Source organism: Gymnodraco acuticeps, unplaced genomic scaffold (assembly GCF_902827175.1).
Source record: "Gymnodraco acuticeps unplaced genomic scaffold, fGymAcu1.1, whole genome shotgun sequence".
Classification (NCBI taxonomy): domain Eukaryota; kingdom Metazoa; phylum Chordata; class Actinopteri; order Perciformes; family Bathydraconidae; genus Gymnodraco; species Gymnodraco acuticeps.
The window spans coordinates 1,906,409-1,926,631 of NW_022990590.1; the positions used below are offsets into that span (position 1 = coordinate 1,906,409).

The following is a 20,223-nucleotide window of genomic DNA, read 5'->3' on the forward strand; positions in this document are numbered from 1 at the left end:
ATCTCTCACAAACGTCCAGACTGACCCCAAACCGAAAGTAGTTTCAAGCTTTCTTACATTTAAAATAAACATTTTCTGTGACATAAATTCTATGTGTGCTCCCAGATACATGAGTGTTAAGGAACCTTTGATTATGTAAAAATAAATTATAACGACTTATCTCTAATGACAACCCCCTTAGATCATTCATACGTTCTGTACACAAACATACAGTATGGTGATATATAGATATACATGCAGATCAGTCCAATTTACTGTAAAACACAAAGGCCTCTTTCGTCCTTCATCAATACAGATAAATACCAATACACTTTTCAATAATACGTTTATCTGTATCTGCCGTATGATTATTTATCAATATTTTCTCCTGATACTATAAGAGATGTTCAAATCATTAAATATACACACTGTCACTGTGCTCACCTGTGGAGTTCTGTCCACCCCTGGTGTTGGGTGACGAAGAATTTCCGTCATCCTACAGGAAGACACAAGCTAGTTTAATGGACATGGTGACCTCCATCATACCCCACTGTGATTTGATTAGCCTCACTGTTTTCTCATGTAATGAACATGTCACGAACATGTCACATGCTTATCTAATCTATGTTTATCACAACAACCGGCTTTAAGAATTGCAAAAAATGACTGTTTTCCATTCACTCACATTTTGGCTGTCCTCGGGCCGCTCGGAGGCCGCTTTCCTTCTGGGGGAAAGAAGAAGCCTCGAGTGAGAACTGGGCATTTCTTCCTATATCTAATGTGAGTGTAATTCTAATAATCACTAAAACATCCTGAACCACACAATGATTAAATGATGATGAAAAATATGACTATTTTGGCTTTGGGATGTCATGCAAAATGTTTTTCTGAAGTCATTGCTCTGACCTTCGCGCCAACAGAGCATTCATCTCCTCCATCAGTCCTCCGCTTCCTCCGCTCCCTCCACTTCCTCCGCTTCCTCCGCTTCCTCCACTTCCTCCACTTCCTCCGCTTCCTCCACTTGTTCGGTTGGCATCGTTTTTGGCGGCTGGGGAGCTTTCGTCTTGGGGCTAAGGGGGAGAGGAGTCCAAAAGTTATACTCTCTGATGTGTACAAAACGTTTATGTCAGTCAGGTTTGTTGGAGATAATCTAGTTATATCTGCATGACTGGAAGATAAAGACATCAGAGTGTCGTCTCACTCTTTGAACGCGGCGCAGTTTGGCTCCGGCGATCATAGCTGCGAGGCCTGTCTGGGCGGGGGGCTCATCCGCGTCGCTCCCACCGCACATGGGAAGTGGAGGTGGGAGAGGAGGTGCTGGGGCCCCTGCTGAAGGTGGTGGAGGTCCTGGTGGAGGTGGAGGGGGAGGAGGGCCACCCATGTTCATGGGGGGAGGCATTACTGGAGGGGCCACGGCGAGAACAGCAGGGTGGCCTTGGAAAGGAGAACCTGAAGGCAAGATTTAAATGTGAGTATTTGAGTTTAAATGCACTTGATAATGAAAATGTATTTGAAATTATAAAAAGATTTTTACTTCGGTCAACATGTGAAACTTAAAAAAGTACATATTATGCCTATTGTCAACTGCTTAGAGATGTCCCGCCCCTTAGCCTAACACTTACAACGTGTTGGAGCGCTAGCCAATAGAAGCGTGTTACATAGTGATGTCATTATGTTAGGGAAGTAAACAAAGGAGTCCTATTGAGGCAGGGAGTGTGTTGGAGAGGAACTCACTCTGTAGGACACTTTGGGATGAGCCTTTGGAGAACATTTACATGCAAATAAATCCATATAACACACTACAGGAAAGGGAACACCCCCCAAAAGCACAACAGGGCCCCTTTAATGTGAGTACCTGAGTTGGACGTCCTTCGCTCCCGTTCCAAATGTGCCTGCAATTGCTGCTGCTGCTCTATCATCTGCCTAAAGGGACAAAAAGGAAACAAGACCGGTCACTTAATATCACGAATGTCAGGTCTCATCTGTGATTTTGTCATTTTATTATCCTATAAGAACAGTGCAGCCAACCATCTCAAAGCCACAGCTATAGAAAAGTGCTCCTGCCTGGAAGCTACAAAGGGTAACCTCAAACCTTGGCAGGTCCAAATAAAAGTGACAAGTGAGTGTCATCACTTCCAGTCATGCAGATATAACTAGTGTCATCACTATCTAAGGATAGAGGGTGTCGTTTTTCTCATACTGATATTCTGAACAATCTGTGCTGTTGTATTTGCTGTAAAGTGTCTCTACTGTAGGCTATTTTTATTATATGTACAGCACTTTGGCTCGACCAAAAATCGTTTATAAATGTGCTATATAAATAAAACTTTGATTTGATTTGATCACTGCAGGGTATATTGTGCAACAGCTGAAACAAGCCAGCACTAAATATAGTAAAGTTTGACAAATGCCATACAGCTGTTTTCTTCTTTATACTTTTTACAAAGAGAGGAAAAATAACTCCAAACACATCAAACACTTTTATTGCAGTGCACAAAGGCTCTACTTTTACTTTCACAAACGTATTAAGGGTTGAAATGGCAGCCACATGCATTTACAGTTATGCTTGTCTAATATTCACTGTCCTTTTAGCTTGGTTTCCGACTCCAACCTGAGATAAATATCTGGCTCATTGCTCACCAGCTAGTCGCTAACTTCAGCTGTCTGTTGTTTGCTGCTGGGCAGGTAGCTTACAGTGTTTTTTTAAGAGCTTCTTTGGCTGAACCAGCTGCTGAAAATGAGGTGAATTACAGTAGAGAGACCAAACTGAAACATTAAAGGTTCAGGTGTTAAACCAAAACAAAGACGGATGTTAAAATGCAGACTGCAGAGTCATGAAATTATTCTCTGTGGGTTTGTCACTGCAAGCAAGTCCCTTCACGTAAACCTCTACATTTATTCCATGTAAAAATAGTGATGAGTGCAGAATTTAGAATCTTAAAATCCGGCTGCAGGAAACATTGGTTTACCTAGCTTGATTGGGAGGCTTTTTTCTTCTTCTTCAAATTCCACTGTTAACAAAGTTACATGTAATAACAGACATGGATATTTGGAGAACAAACTCAACAATGCTTATGACCTCAGCACATAGGAATTATTTGACATGAGAAAAAAAAGGGTAATTCTTTGGAACGTCAATATCTTGAAGCTGCTGCATTTTTAAGAGCGACGTTAGTGTTTCCATGACTCGGCTATTTTGTGAAAATATTCCTCTGAAATGTAGCAGATGGGAGGACTTACACTGTCCTCAAGCTGACAGCAGCTTTGAATTGTGTAGCTTGTAGACTAAACATGACTTCAAGTCACCCACCTGTCTACACAGTTTAAATAACGTCTTGGCATTGCTGCACATTTTCCACTTCAGCATAAGGTACATTTATCACCCTCTCCTTCATCTCCATCCATCCCTCCACCTTACAACCCCCCCCCCCCCTCTAAACACACACCAAACCCTCCCCATCTTTATATTACATGTCTCTCTTTGATGTGAGAAGCATATGTATGTCACTTGTCAGGAGAGAGAGGGAAAAGAGAAAGCTCATGGACAGGAAGTGGAATTTTCCAGCTGTGTGTCGAGAGGAGAAGTGCTGAGCCAGCAACCTCTACAACTTGACAGCAGCGCACGCAGGGGGAGCAGCAGGGCAGCGGAGCAATGCTGCCACTGGAGAGAGCTCAGTCAAATTAATGTACACACACACCCATGCATATGCACAAACCCCAAACCCACACGCACAAGCACACAATCTCCCCACACAATCACAGACGTAATCCTTTGTGCCCGAGAGGTTCAGTTTAGCAGACGCGGGATCAGAGAGAGCCGTAACTCCCATCATATTTGTTCTCTTAATCCCCAGCATTTGGCATTTGGATGAACCAATAGGCAGAGTTGAACAGGTTTAAAAACAGCAACAAAGACCTAGCTGTGACTGTGTCTGTCTCTGAGGAGAATTGTAGCCACAGTAGAAGAAATACAGACTGCTTAGGAAACTCATCCATTATCTCTGGACAATTCAATTCACAAAAATAAATTATTTTGATTTGGTCTCTTTTCTTTTTCAAGCGCACTGTCTTTATTGGACTGTTACCCATAGGATTTAGTGATGTGAGCCAGCCGGAGGATAATAGAGAGGGAGGAGAGAGAATATGAATAAAGATCATTAAGAACAGCTGTCTGTGTATCTCTGTTCATAGAGTATATGCTCATTCTGTGTGAAAGGTATCAGACACATGGGCTGCACTCGCTAACATGTTTTATTTTATGTTGTTTTATTAAATGTGCCAAGTGCTAGGACTGTCTTAGGGAAGAAAGCTTTTAGTTGTGCAGCTCCACTAAATTGGAACAGTCTGCAAACATGTTTAAAACTGAGCACTTTGGTTCCCCTGCATCATTTTAAAACTCGGCTGGGTGACATGCTGTTTGATACTCATGGTTCCTGTCACTGTAAATAGAGTTTGTAAACTGTACCCTGTACATTATGTTGTATGTCGTCCTTATTGTTGTTCTGTTGTTTTTATGTTACATGTGTAACTAATGTCCTGCAGGTCACCCTTGAAAAAGAGATCTTTTGATCTCAAGGGGCTTCACCTGGTTAAATAAAGGCTACAAAACATAATCCTATCCACTGTACTCGAGGTCACCTAAAGTTCATTTCTGTTTTGGGGATAATTCCCAAAAATGCTCTGAACAAGCCATCCTAACTGCAGTGGTTCACAAGAAGACTCACTGGTTAATATTTCAGAAGCAGCGAGTGAATGTCTCATCACTGATGGGAAGCTCTAAATATAGCAAAGAATATTTTATCGTTCTCAAAGATCCAGTCTTTTTGAGTGTCACTGTGATCTTGTGCTCTCATTAGTGTCATATTAAAACACACTTTTCTACCAGTTAGATACTTTTGGGTTACTTAACATGGGAACAAGTATGGGTTCTTTCCAATGCTCTGAAATGGGGGGAAAAGGTGGGGTTTTGTAGTTCCGTCCAATCTGAATTGAGTAGAATTTGAAGCAAAAGCTTATTGAATAATCACTACCAACTCCTTCCTGCAAATGTTGACATTGAAGATCATCGTTGCTTATTTAGCTAATATTTAAATACGCCATAATTGTACTTTTTCTTTAACGATGTATCCAAAGACTGTGTGAATGTCAAAGCCATCGCAAGAAGTCAAATATCCACAAATAAATGTAACCAGGCTGCAGTTCCTGTCAGCTATACGTCTTAGCTTCTTTCAGCATTTGTTTCAGATTCACAGCTTGCAATTTTTCAGTTTTGGTCAATCTTACGGGTTTCCTACCATCATTTTCATCTAAAATACGGGTTATTCCAGTTCCAGAAAAGCTTATAAAACCCAAGGTACCTTACCTGTCCATCACCAAACAGCGCACCAGTAAAGTTAGCAACTAGCTCATTAATATGACAGATATTTCCTTCAGGAGTTGGTGGAAACCAAAACATAGCTAAAAGGAGAGTGAATGTTGGACCTATTCATCAGGTGAAGCCATTTTCAGGGGCTCTTAATATTGTTGAACAATTTCCCTGTTAGGCTCAGTTAGGAAATGTTACCTTGCTCTCTGAGCTTCCATCTCATCTGAAGTGGGTCCATTCTGGACTTGGCGCTGGACAGCTGGACCTAAAGAGACACATGAAAGCAGGGAGAGAGAAGGACAAAACACACAGGTTAAGTGAAATTGACCTTAATAATCCATTACAAGCATTGTTATGCTAATTGAATTTAGGGTCAGTCAAGACAATTAACTACCAAATGACAGGCAATTAAACGGCAGTTAATCATTGTGTCCTTTTTCTTAGGTAATGCTTAATGTGCAGTGAACAGCAGATTAATCCCTCACTCTAGGTAAATGAACATTAATTATTTCATCCACTTGCATAGTAATATAAAGTGTGTGTGCTCATTAGTGAGAGCTGCTCATGTGTTTACTCCTGTTACCCACAATGCTCTATTATGGATATTTGACCAACACATAATGGAAACATGATGCTTCCCTTTATTCGTGTGTGTGCACAAACACACACAAGGAGTTAGTCAGAGACCCATGAATAATATTCTGTGATGAAATCCAACTTTCTGGTTGGTTAAGTGTTTTGAAAAGTAAAAACAGAGTAAGGTCTGGAGTTTGTTTGAGCAGCTTTCTCCAAGCAGGCAGACCTAAACTGAAAACAGGCGAAATTCTGTCGTCTGCGGTTGCCGAGATATTTCACAACACGCTGCAGCTTCTGAAACATCTGCTTTTGTGGTCAAAGTTCACATACTAGAGGGATCCAATTCTAAACATTTTTCTACCCTTTAGATTATTTTATTATAACTGTAAAAAGCTCTTTGTTTTACAAGACTTGAAGTCAGTTTACTGATGTAAGGAATGACAATAGAGTTGTAATATCAAAGAATGGTGACTCCCTCTAATATCCCCCCCTGCTTATGATCTAATTTGAGCTACAAGGCACTGGGATGTAATCTGTTTAACACCGTAAGTGTGATCTGCAGATGGACAGCCAGATAGGGAATGTAATTAATTGAAGACATGATAAGATGAGGACAAAAGGACGTCAACTCAGGGATTACAATCACATCAGAGTCATCCGTTTTCAATGAAACTTTTCTCATCGCTGAACTCATCCGGGACAATAATACATCTTTATTGTTCCTCCTGAGAACCACTTCAGAAGAGAGGTTCAGGATGTAAGCTCACATTTTTCTTTTTTAATCTATTGGAACAGAAGAGCAACTTTGCAGTGTAAAGAAGTTTTTATTGTTGAATTATGATTCCTTTGCTATAAAACACTAATGGAAACATGACGTTGCACAAAACTAGTGTCCTCCATTTAGGTGGCTTCCAAACACCCTGACCTCTTCTCTCTAATGAATGGTCCTTTTCATGACAGTTTTACAGCTGTACACAGTCAGGCTCTATAAAGTCAATACTAACTGACGACACTCTCCACATCTCTAATGGAAGTGACTCTCTGGCCAGCCAAAAGCGCTGATGGCCGACATTGATCAGGTATCAGAAACCCCAAAATAACACGGATAACAAAAGACCTGACTCACGCCTACTATCAGATACCTCATCACACACACACATGCACGCCGAAAAGATACAACTCTCTCAAACACATGTAGGGCTGCAAATATGACAAAATATGATCTGTTCATTCTATAGAATAATTAGTGACTTTCAGTTTTTTTCACATCTAGCATTACATTACCTGAATGTTAAAAGAGATGTTATCATTTATGGAAGTTCACTTTTTTGTGTGATCTATAGACAATAATGTCGTGTTGGGGTATGCTCTGCAGCTAACAGTGACAAGGCAGCATGTCACTGCAATAGACCACCACATAACTCCAAAATCCACATATTGCATTTTTTTTGCAGTTTGGTTATTTGTGAGGTGCTGTTAGAGCCAGGTGAGCTGCTTCTGGACTTTGTGCTAAGCTAAGCCATGCTAACTGTTAGCATGGCTAACAGCTTCATATTCATGACAGACTTGAGGGTTGTACTAAACTCTTTTATCTGTTGCAATTGAAATTACCTTTATGCTTGACAAATCTCTTAAATATTAAGTGATTTTCAAAATTCCTGTGTATCAATTAACAGGACTAATATAAATACAAATAGTACACAGCCAACACAAACTATCAATTCCACACATGCTCTAGTTTTTACTCAACTAATGTGAAATCAACGTTTTTTTACAGGTTAAATGTTGCTGTCACTTAATAGATATCAGAAACCCAAGAGTGACCCAGTGGAAGATGATCATTTAAGAGAGAACTTAATTATGTAGGAACTAGTTTTGTTATTTTTGAGTAATATCTGAACTCTCAGCCGTTTAAAAGGAAACCATCAGAGAAGTAATGTTCCTTCACTCTGTTCCTTAACTTTAGAAATAAATACAAAGGGTATCCTAAACGGTTTTAATAAGGTACTGTGACTTTGGCCTTCACTATGAAATTATAATACTGGGCACACAGCTGTAGCAATAGACACCACGACCTAACACACACACACACAAACTTGAAATTATAATTGCCATGCAGAAGTCCAACATAAACAGGGCGTTAGTACCTACATGACATGCTGAAGAAGAGGAAGCGGCTGTAGCAGACACAGAGGCACTGACAGACCCACTCCCCGCTCACCATCGCTCAACTTCAGCTGCCCTTCCTCCCCCTCCATCACCTCCCTCTCTACCTCTCTCTCCTCACCTGCCTGCCTCTCCCCATCTCCTCCCCTCCCCCACCCAGCCTCAGTATCATCTGTCATCTTCTGGTAACCCACACCTCCGGGCGGCAGCAGTGCAGCGAGCATCTCTGGTTAATGTTTCCAAAGGTCGGGTTTGTCTGTAGGCCGCTGCAGCCTAATGCCACTTACACAGAAATAATGTCACAGCGAGCTGATCCACATGCATCCCCGCTGAGAGAATGAGCCTCTTACATGTAGATTGTCCAACTAGCCATCCGATTCAAATGTGACACTAAAATAAATTTTTAACAAGAGTTGTACATGTGATATTTCACCTGATAGCCAGGGTTACGCTTTTTGAATAATGTGAAACACAGATGCATGAAATGGATGAAAAACCCTATAGAGTGAAAATCTACATCTCCTCATGATGTGGAGGAGCTACTTGGAAATCGTTTTTTTTCACTTAGTCAATGGATAATTTACTCCATCAAGAAATAAAAGTATATTCTCATCGAAATGGCTAAAACACATATTTATTTGGCTATTCAACCTCATCAACAGCAAGACATCTCTTAATTGTTAACCCTTTGTGTGTATTTACTCGACTGATGACTTAAACAGTCATCAAACTGGATCTTTTTTTTCCCTTAAACTCTTGATATTCAAACGTTAATCAAGTCTCTTTTTTCAGCACTGGAGCAGCATTTGTCATGGGTCCCTGATGAATATCAAGTGACAGGAAGTCTCTTCTGACCAACCCAGTTTGAAAGTTGGTAAGGAAATGATATCAAACAAGGACATTTTGTCTGTTTACCGCAGATTATTTCTGCCACAATCATCCGTGTTTATTCTAGGGGTCAGGTTTTTACCTTTTTACCACTAGAGGGGGCAGACACGCTTCTTAAAATGGAGGGGAAACCAACATTATCCCTAATCTATGCGCTACAAGAGCTCAGTGAAAACGTCTTATGCAATGGAAACAGATCTTCTGCCATGTGTTTTCTGCAGTGTGTGTGTGTGATAGTGCTGCTCCGCCTGTACACACAGATTGTATCTATTTATGCAGCTGGAGTCACTGCTGCATAGTAAGGCTATCATTCTCTCTGTCGAGTGTGTGTATCCTCCTCTCGTGTATTTGTGTACTCGTGTTTGGCCGCCGTCACTCGAGCCTCTTTGTTCCTCGTCCCGTGTTATTAGGCAGATGAAAAGATGTGCTCTCTAGCACGGGACCCAGGGGAGGTCTTCTCAATGACTCATTCTAATTAAGAGGCTGGAGGGGACTGCAGGGGGAGACACACTGCTGCTCACTCCAGTAATGACTGGCATGCTGTGACACTCACTCTGTCTCTCATTCTATCATTGCCCAATTTAAATCTGTCTTGCTTTTTCCCTTCAAACCCTCTTGCACACACACACAGCTACAAATAATAAAATAGGCTCTCCACCATTAAAAGCTGCTGTCATCAAACCACTCCTCAAAAAACCCACTTTAGACCCTGAAGTCCTAGCCAATTACAGACCCATCTCCAACCTGCAATTCCTATCCAAGGTACTGGAGAAAGTAGTTGCCATTCAGATCCAGGAACATCTAACACTGAATAAACTCTTTGAAAAATTCCAGTCTGGTTTCCGCCAGGGCCACAGTACAGAAACTGCCTTAGTCAGGGTGACCAATGACCTGCTGATGACAGCTGACACCGGATCTCCATCTCTCCTCATCCTCCTAGATCTAACTGCAGCATTTGATACCGTCGACCATGACATCCTACTCCACCGTCTTCACACTACAATTGGACTCTCTGACTCTGCCTTAAACTGGTTCACCTCCTATCTTACCGGGAGGACTGAGCACCTTGGGAGCGGCTAAATCAAGAACATACTCTGTGACTTGCGGTGTCCCCCAAGGATCAGTCCTCGGCCCCACCCTTTTCACCATATACATGTCCCCCCTTGGTCGTGTCATCAGCCGGCATGGAATATCTTTCCATTGCTATGCTGATGACACACAGCTCTACATCAGAGCAAACCCAACCCCCTCTGCACCTCTGCCATCATCCACAATAACCACATGCCTGGAGGAGATAAAGGTGTGGATGAAGCACAACTTCCTCCAGCTAAACAGCTCCAAGACTGAAGCCATTCTTATTGGCACTCCACATCAGGTTTGTTCATCCGCCATCACCAGCATCACCTTCTCCGGTCAGAACATTCCACTCTCATCAACGGTTACCAATCTGGGAGTTAAAATGGATCCTCACCTGAACTTTGAGGACCACATCAAGCAAATATGCAAGACCTCTTTCTACCACCTGAGAAATATTGCTAAACTCCACCCCACACTCAGTCTACCAGATGCTGAAAAGCTTGTCCACGCCTTTGTCTCCTCCAGGCTGGACTACTGTAACGCACTTCTCTTTGGGATTCCTAGCAAGAACATCCAGAAGCTGCAATACATCCAAAACACCGCTGCTAGGATCCTGATGAGAGTGCGGAAGTACGAACACATCACACCCATTCTCAAATCACTGCACTGGCTCCCGGTCTCACTCAGGATTGACTACAAAATCACCCTCTTCACTCATCAGTGCATATATGGAAATGCTCCCTCCGCTCCTACATCAAGGAATTGCTCACCCCACAAACCTCCACGAGGAACCTACGTTCAGTAAAGGCAAACCTCTTCATCCCACCAAGGACAAAACTGAAGACCATGGGAGACCGACCCTTCTGCTCTGCTGCTCCGAGACTGTGGAATGCTCTCCCAAACCAGCTGAGGACAACACAGACTGTGGATGCTTTCAAAAAAGGCCAAAAAACGCATCTTTTTAGAATAGCCTTTAACTAGATTTTTAAATCCCCCACATTATGCCATGCCGGCATTAATGTCACGGCTTTTATTATGTTGTTTTAATTGTTTTTATTGTTTTTGTTGTTTTGTTTCACCCTTTTTAATTTTGTAGCACTTTGAGTTTTGTTTACGCAAATGAAAAGTGCACTTATAAATAAAATATATTATTATTATTATTATTAACATGTGTTTCCACCGCTCTCTTTAAATACACTCGATTTTTTACTTGTAGCAGGAAAAACAGGTAGAATTAATAACATTAACAACCCTCGTTACTGGTGTGTCTCAGGAAGTGATATCAGGGAGCCAGCATATACAATGCCATTGATATTATTATTTTTATCTTTTATTTTTTACAATTAGATGTCAAAATGTTTTCTGTGAAATAGGTAGATAGTAAAGTAAATACTAGATATATAGATGATATTCCTGCATTAACAATTATTTGGTGAGAGAAAAAAAGTGCCCAGTAGAGGGGACTAGCTCTCAAAACGACTACTACTACCATTACTACATTATGGCCACTGCTCTGATGCTAAGTTACTCCTTAGGGCAAATATTTCACAGTCTGAGTCACACGGAAAACATCTATGATTTTTGAGGAAAGGGAAATGTAGTTCACATTTGTAGTTTTTGTTGGATTTATTTTTAAATGTATTATCCTGCATTAATATTTGTTTTTGGCATTTTTTGTTATCTTAGCATTGTGTTGTGATATCAGAAAGACAGGTTAACAACAACCTTAGAAAATCAATAGGTAATATTGTCCAAGCTGGGCTAATGTGTGCATTACATAGACCCTCTAAACCAGGGGTCCCCAAACTTTTTCCTGTGAGGGCCACATAACTTTTCCCTTCTCTGATGGGGGCCGGGTCAGTTTGTAACAGAAAAAGTGTGACGATCGCATGGGTGTCTAAACGTAAACATTTATTGTTTTCTAGAAAGCCACACATAACCAAATATTAATAACCCTTTCCGGGATCTTCACAGAAAAAAAGTCAGGAAATAAATAATAACACTATTAATGAAATAAATAACACTATTTATGAAATAAATAATAACCAAATAACCCTCTTTGGGTTCTTCACAGAAAAAAAGTCCATTGAAAATTACTGTAACTTTCTGTTGTGCCGTGCACAATCTTAACAGGTAAAAGTTTAGCTTAGTTGTCAGAGCAGAATCTCTCAAAATAAACATGGATTTACGTAAAAAAAACTATTTTTTCGGGGTTCGGGTGTTTTGTTTGATTTTAAACAAACAAAGTCTTGGCTTTCAGAATATGAAACTTTTATTTCCATCCATCCATCTTCTCCCGCTTATCCGTGGTCGGGTCGCGGGGGTAGCAGTTCCAGCAGAGAGCCCCAAACATTCTTTTCCCTGGCGACATCAACCAGCTCTGACTGGGGGATCCCAAGGCGCTCCCAGGCCAGCGAAGAGATATAATCCCTCCACCTGGTCCTAGGTCTACCCCTTGGTCTCTTCCCAGCTGGACGTGCCTGGAACACCTCCCTAGGGAGGCGCCCAGGTGGCATCCTAACTAGGTGCCCGAACCACCTCAACTGGCTCCTTTCGACGCGAAGGAGGAGCGGCTCAACTCCGAGTCCCTCCCTGATGACCGAACTTCTCACCTTATCCCTAAGGGAGACACCAGCCACCCTGCGGAGAAAACCCATCTCGGCCGCTTGTATCCGCGATCTCGTTCTTTCGGTCATGACCCATCCTTCATGACCATAGGTGAGGGTAGGAACGAAAATGGCCCGGTAGACAGAGAGCTTTGCCTTCTGGCTCAGCTCCCTTTTCGTCACAACGGTGCGGTAAAGCGACTGCAGTACCGCTCCCGCTGCTCCGATTCTCCGGCCCATCTCACGCTCCATTGTTCCCTCACTCGAGAACAAGACCCCGAGATACTTGAACTCCTTCACTTGGGGTAAGGACTCATTCCCTACTTGAAGTGGACAGTCCATCGGTTTCCTGCTGAGAACCATGGCCTCAGATTTGGAGGTACTTTTATTTCCAATTTATTTATTTCTCACTCGCAATCTGCTCTTCCGCAGCGCCGCCCCCCCCTCACTCCGCTGAAATTATGAATGTAAGAGTATAGTAATCATAGATAACACTGCAGGGTCCGTTACAGTTTGTTTTCATCTGATTTCAATTAAACAAAGTCTTGGCTTTCAGAATATTAAAATTGTTTCGGCAAATTCAGATGATAAATACAACTTTGAAGCTTCGGCATAATTACAAGCGGAGAATGGCAGGCATAACAACAGCCGGTGTTTCTCGTGAGTGTTTTCCCCGGGAAACAAACACAATACACACAAATGCAAAATTACACAAGCACACACACACACACACACACACACACACACACACGAGCTTCCTCTCCAAACGAAAATATCTTCCCTGGGTAGTATTTTGATCATTTGCTAATAATCAATCAGATCGATGGATTCCAGAGAAGAGACAACTTTGAAGGCCTTTTTCTCAAAATGATGACTCGGTGACAGTCATTATATAATGTGACATATTTCGCTTAATATTTGAAGTACAAAAACAATCCTGATATCATTAGAAAGCTAGGAATATCCTCTTTCCAACAGTGCATACAACTCAAAAGGTGTCTTCGGGTCAATGCGACTGATTTCGATAGAGCAGGTCACAACATTTTGACTAGTACCCGGCCCGCGGGCCTTAGTTTGGGGACCACTGCTCTAAACATTAGCATCCCACACACACTAACAGTAGTGTATCTTTATTTGATTGATGAAGCAGTACAAGCTTAGTTACTTTATGTTATTACTCTAATATGATTAGAAAAATATAAATATTTAGAAATATATTTTGCAAAGTGAAAAATGATGCTATGCATGGAAGGGAACTGTTAGCTACAATGTAAAGCAAATTGTGTGATAGTAGCAGGAGTCCACCAATGGCTTCCTGCTGCAATTAATAAAAGACAGCATCAACAATATAAGTGTATGCCATTATTGGGGGGTTGTCCTTTTAGAGTTGTAATATACAACAACAAAAAAGGTATACTCCAGAGTTAAGTTCACCTGCCTCGAAAATGAACTGCCACGAAATGATGACAAGCATTTCATCTGCTGACATAAACTCTTCCACAGCTGTTTTCAGTTCAGTTTGATCTGCTGTTTACATTGGCCATATGTGAGTACTAAAAATACAATCTGATGCTCGAGACGGGAAGCTGAGGGTCATTTGCGTAATAAGTCTGGGAGCTCTTCCTAAAATAATCCATAGTAGGCTTCTTGAGCATTATTCCATATGTGCACACAAGATGTGCTGCACTGAGGGGACACTCACCTCCATCCTGAGCGCTGAGGACGTTGAGGGCAAAGAGCATGGCGTTGGAGAAGGTGGTGGCCTCCTCCTTGCTGGCGAAGTTGAGGCCATAGACCTGCCGGGCGTCCCGCCACTGGTGGAAGGTGGGGGTGGCCTGGTTGTACTTGAGGCCCTTCACTATGGAGTAGTTTATAACCACCTGTGAGGGAGGAGGAAGAGAAGAGGTTTGAATTTATCTTAAACATGCATCCTTCTTCTTATCTGAGTGGTGTTAAACATATAAAGATGGCAGGCTGGTGAGATACAATAAAACACGACACACTACAAACTATTTTTATAACTCGGATGTGTTACTGGCAGAGAGAAACCTTTAAATGGCAGATAATTGATTTCTCGGTATCTCAAAGGATTAAATGATTTGTGTGTAAAGATTGTAAAGACAGAACAACACATCCAGAATAGCTTGTAATAATTTTTGGATTTGTAAACTGTCACACATTTCAGGTGGCTTACATCATGAACTATAATTCAACACAGTTGAGAAACAAATGGTGGATTTTCATTTTTTTGACACAGTTACATCATTTAAAAGGTTGGCATTCATTTCTCATGCATGCTGGGTGTGTGGACAGTGTTTTGAAACAAAATATACAATTAACTAAGTATAATATAAGTAAATAAGTATTTATTTTAATATTATTCACTTCAGTTTTATTGAAAATTATTCTCAGTATTTGTCATTTTATAATGCTCTGATGAGGAATAGTCTGGTTATTTTAGTGATATTTTGCAATTCTATCAACATTAAATCCCTCCAACTAATCTTTTTTATTTAAAATATGTATCATATTAAGTGATATTTTGCGTAAATACACTACATGTACAAATGTTTTACATGTAGTGTAGTGACTGGAAATAAATGAAATGGCTTTTGCATAAAAATGCTGACTATGAATAGTATTTAAAAAGTGATTTACTAACATAAGGTACTAATAACAGGTAACCTTTTGAGATGGTGCCATTGACATGAGACCATCTTAGCAGTAAGGTATAAGGCTCAGCGTTCAGAGACAAACTACTTTTTATGAATCTCCAAAATAGCCCAAAAGTTGTGTATGTTGCAATCCTCCCACAGCCCGATGAAATCTCTCTCTCTGGCGTTACCTGTTGGTCCTGCAGTTTGACGCCCACCACTCTGAAGGTGTTGTTGGCAGTGTTGTGGTAGATATTGATGCGGCTGAATCCCTGCTGTCCAGGCTTGATGGGCACCCACTTCTTACTGGTGTCATCATAGACCATGACGGAGGCCCGCGCCTGGCAGATACTCTGCTCACTGCAAAGAAAGATAAGGAGAGAAATGTGGGTGAAAGTTAATTACAAGAAGAATTCATCAGTTCAACTGTTAACCAAAGTCCAATAAGCACCTGCGGCTAGTTACTGACTTTTATTTAATTAACCTGCCCCCACAAAAAGTGTGTATTTAATACCTTTGTATTGCACATGTAGGTGGAGAATGTATCAGTGACATCACTTGTGGCTGTACCACTGTCATTTTAAATCAGTGTTTGGTAAAGTTTTCACTCCTTCTAACACATGTATGACGAGGGAGTCCCAAACAAAGATCAAGTGCTGGGGGGTTTAAAGCAAGTGCTGGGGTCACCAATCACAAAGATAGGGAACCACTGCTTCAGACCAAGTCTTTATCAAATGCTGCCTTTTCAGTCCAATTCTAGCTATAACTCAGCATGTAGAAACTCCCTAGTTTCTGTTTTGTACATGATATAAAAAGCACACATGTCAACAAAACAGCCCAAGGAATGGTTGTTTTTTTAACAATGTCCTTAGGGTGAAATCAACCATTAACAGTAGTGACTGTCTGCTGTGTATTTGTTGATGAGGATGTAAGTGAGATCATTAAAGTGAACAAGGCAACAACTCAGTCTGCTAATCCCGTGTTACACTAATAGTCTAATCCAAATGTAATCAAGCGCTTGTCCAGCATCTGTTGATGTTCTTAATGAGAGGCAATATAGATGTATATGTGTGTGTGTGTGTGTGTGTGTGTGTGTGTGTGTGTGTGTGTGTGTGTGTGTGTGTGTGTGTGTGTGTGGCCTCGAGTGTTGGGTCTGGTTGCTCTCCATCTGACCGTGTTTATCACAGCCCACTGAGGCTCACACTATCTTCCTCCCTCCACTTCCTTGTAACAAACACATGCACACATGAACACGCAAGCACACACTAGTATACTGTAGTAAGGGAGCAGGTTTCATGACCTTCTCCATGTGTTTTTTTTTACAATGCATGCCAGATAAAAGGCATATGCGGAATGTCTACAGAGTGGAGAGGAAAGGGGAGATCAAGGCAGAAGCATGAGAAAGAGAAACACAGCAGAGGAACAGAGAAAACAAATCTGACTTGCAAATGAAATTAACAAGAAGAGTCCCATCTGTGTCTTTGCCTCTTTGCCAAGCTAAAATTAGTGGATCAACCCCTGAGGCAGAGTGAAAGAGCTGCGTCAGAGAAGAGGAGAGAAAATGGAGAAAGAGGAAAAAGTATTGTAGAGAAGTGTATGAATGCAGCATAAAGTGCAGTGTAAGACAGTAGTGCATAACACATGGTCATGAGGATGATGTCTGAAGGTAGAAGGAATACTTTGACATTTGGGGGAAATATGTTCATTTACCTTTTTGCAGACAGATTGATACCCTAATGAATCTACCTTAAGTACAGAACTGGGGTCTGGCCAAAGTTAGCTTAACATAACTACTGCCTCTGTCCCAAGTCAAAAAATATGCATACCAGTAATTATATAAACTGTCTTTTTTGTAGAAATATGGTTCCAGCACATAAAACCAAAACAATAGTGCTAATTAGGAAGTGTTAGCATGCTTACATGCTAAATTAAGTTGTTAAACATGAGTAACATTCTAACTGTTAAACATCAATATGTTAGCCTTTTCATTTTAAGCATGTTCATTTGATGATAATTGACACCTTAAACGGCACTTAGCTGCTAGCATAACATGAATATTGTTACATTTTTCTCAGACAGATTAGACAAACATGTACAACATTATAATTAGTGAGCACTATAGGCAACACTGGGCTGTTATGTACTGACTCCAAGCTAGCTCTTTACCTAGCTTACAATCTATCCGTTGAATACAAATTCTGAAAGCAGAAAACAGCCAGTATAGTTCTGTCGAAAGATTAAAAAGGTTTGCCCAAAACTTTGTCCTGGCCAGCCAGAAGCAGTAACTTGCCCAGAATTATACATCAATCAATTATGCAAGTCCTGTCTTTCTCTAGCTGATTCAACAGACACACATTTGAGAGTGGTTCTGCTCTCCTCATCTTACTTTTAGAAAGAGAGTAAGCCAATATTAAACTATTTTCTTATTTTTATAATCTGATGTTTTTAATTTGTGTCATCCCAATGTGGAATTAATGACAAAATTATTACTTTAGACTTCCTCGGTAGCATCCCTCACTTAAAGCTTTAGAATAAGTTACGCTCTTTGCAAGCGTTGTGCCTAAATTAACATAGAATTGAATAAAAACACTTTTATCCTTTGTTAAGATATGTATTCATGAAAAGAAAAACCAGACCAACATTAGGATAAAGAAAATAATACTCGCTGTTCTCTTTCACTTCAAGGCATACTAAAACGATAGCAGTAGAAACTAGATGAAACTTATAGTAACAGAGTCTATTCAAAACACATAACACAAGGAGAAAGAGCTCCATGATACCCTGCTTCATGCTTTTTAAGATAGAGTTATAAATAACTCTCTACCGGGTTATAGTGCACACACTTGAAATCCGCCCGAGCACAAGCAGGGCAACGATGTGTTTAGTTTTCTTTAACTTGTCGTCTCCTTTAATTTTTAAAAAGGAGTTCTTGGCAACTTGCTGAAAAAGGCATCGGAGGCCCAGGAGCATGAATAAATGAGGTTCTTGTGCTAAAAGAGATCTGAGCAGTACAAATGGAGGAGAGAGGGAGAAGGAGATGGAGTGGTGAGGAGGGAAGAGAAAAGACAGAGAGAGAGGAGCCATGAAGGAGCTGAGGCAACAAGAAAACAAGTCTTTTGACTGACAGTAATGGGACGCATTCACATAGAAACCCACACAAATGCAGAAACATAGTGTTGATTGCTCCACGTCACAACCGTTGAAAAATTAACAATTGCTGCGCAGGGCATAAATAAATCAGATGCTTCTGAATGTACCTTGACAGCGACACACACACACACATCTACTAACACACACAAACACACACTCTAAATGCCACCCTCCATGGCCTGTTCATGTTGGCGCTACAGCAAATTCGAGCTGACAGGGACAGACAGAGAAATCTCAGAGAGCTGCTCAGGAATCCTCTCCAAAATAAATGGTCAAATCACAGAGCGGGAAGTAAAAATAAAAGGTTCTCGTAGACTGCTTGTAAAAAAATCTATTTTGAATGAAGACAAATTTGGCTCTTATCTTTTTTCTTTACAAGGAAAGTGTTACAATGAAATACAGCTTCAATATCTCGTTTTCTTTCTGAATCACTTCTGAATTAACGTTGCGACATAACCTTGAAAATGCAAACAGAGATGACTGCAACACAAACACTGAGAGAAATGCATGATAAAATGATGGCTGCAGCACATGCATAAAGTCAACCCTTTAAACAAGCATCCCAGAGTTCTCTGAGCACTCTGATTTGTAGCTTAAATTACACTAACACTAAATATTAATATTAAATCATGTTATGTTTTGCATTGCCTTCTCAGGATCAAACCCTTTAAGTTAATAGGTCAATGTGTCCGTCCAGGGTCAAATTAATGAGGGTCTATAATGATAAACACATGAATTATGCATTCATACTGCTGCATGTTTGTGGGGTGAAATGAATAATTATGGCTCAAATGCACCCCATTTTTCTTTTTCATCTGCCTCTTTAAAAACATACACACAAACACACACACACAGTAAACACACAGCAGCCCCATTAAGCTGTTCTCCTTTGAGTCTCAGGTCATTGCAGGGTTAATGGGATGCCTGTTTTGCCCAAACTCCCACCATCCACAATCCCTGTTTTTCTCTTTAACACCTTTTTTCCACATCTCCCTAAAGTCTGTGGTACACAGGTCAAATGAAAGCATTTCACAAGTGATTAGCAATTCCTTCATCACTGATGAGGAGTCTGCTCACAGACGCACCTGGAGCTGTCACAGCTTCATAATGTCAAAGCGTTTCGTTCCCCTCTCTATTTCTGGTGCCACACTTCCTGTCTGCCTAAAATAAATTTACTCTGCTACAGCGTCGCTCCTCTGATACAAGATGAACAGCACAACCATGGGCTGTCAGAGGAGAGGGATACGCTTTTGACTCAGAGGAAACACGCTGATCTAGAATCACCGCCTCACAGAGGTATGCCCCAAACAACCAGAGAAGTTGCAGATAACTGTCTGTAGAAAATGTCATCTCTTTTTGTCTGTGTAAACTTGTCATAAATAGAATAAGACTTCTTGACTTATGGCACTAAAATTCAATTAGCTCAGTCTTCAGTCCAATTAGATGTTAGTGGAACAAATTTTTTTAACCAACTTCCTTAAGACGTCACAAGGAAGTTACCGATGGATTTATCGAAAACGGGAAACAGGCAGATGCTATTTGCACCCAGCTGACTATAGTAAACCATGCTATTTGAACCCGGGGCAGGGCAAAGGTGTGGTACCACAGCCTTGGAAGGATGGTCATGTAACTCCTATATTCAAAAAAGGTGACCGAAGCAATCCTGGAAACTATAGGCCTGTCAGCCTTACAGCAGTAGTATGCAAACTCCTTGAATCCTTGGTGCGTGATGCCGTCATAGAACATCTTGACTCAAGCAACG

General features: G+C 41.0%; 1 protein-coding gene across 4 annotated transcripts in view; it reads right to left on the reverse strand.

Annotated features, from left to right (window-relative positions):
* evlb (Enah/Vasp-like b) overlaps nt 1–20,223 on the reverse strand; it is a 57,001-nt gene that overhangs the window by 3,869 nt on the left and 32,909 nt on the right. For 3 of the 4 annotated variants that reach the window (XM_034228452.1, XM_034228453.1, XM_034228450.1), the window contains exons 2-9: nt 15,503–15,671; nt 14,360–14,537; nt 5,543–5,609; nt 1,835–1,902; nt 1,181–1,428; nt 886–1,049; nt 665–704; nt 424–475 (exon numbers count right to left, since the gene is read on the reverse strand). In XM_034228452.1, the coding sequence (XP_034084343.1) occupies nt 424–475; nt 665–704; nt 886–1,049; nt 1,181–1,428; nt 1,835–1,902; nt 5,543–5,609; nt 14,360–14,537; nt 15,503–15,671 (986 nt within the window). The remainder of the gene's footprint in view (nt 1–423; nt 476–664; nt 705–885; nt 1,050–1,180; nt 1,429–1,834; nt 1,903–5,542; nt 5,610–14,359; nt 14,538–15,502; nt 15,672–20,223) is intronic. The other variant, XM_034228451.1, reaches the window with a different exon arrangement.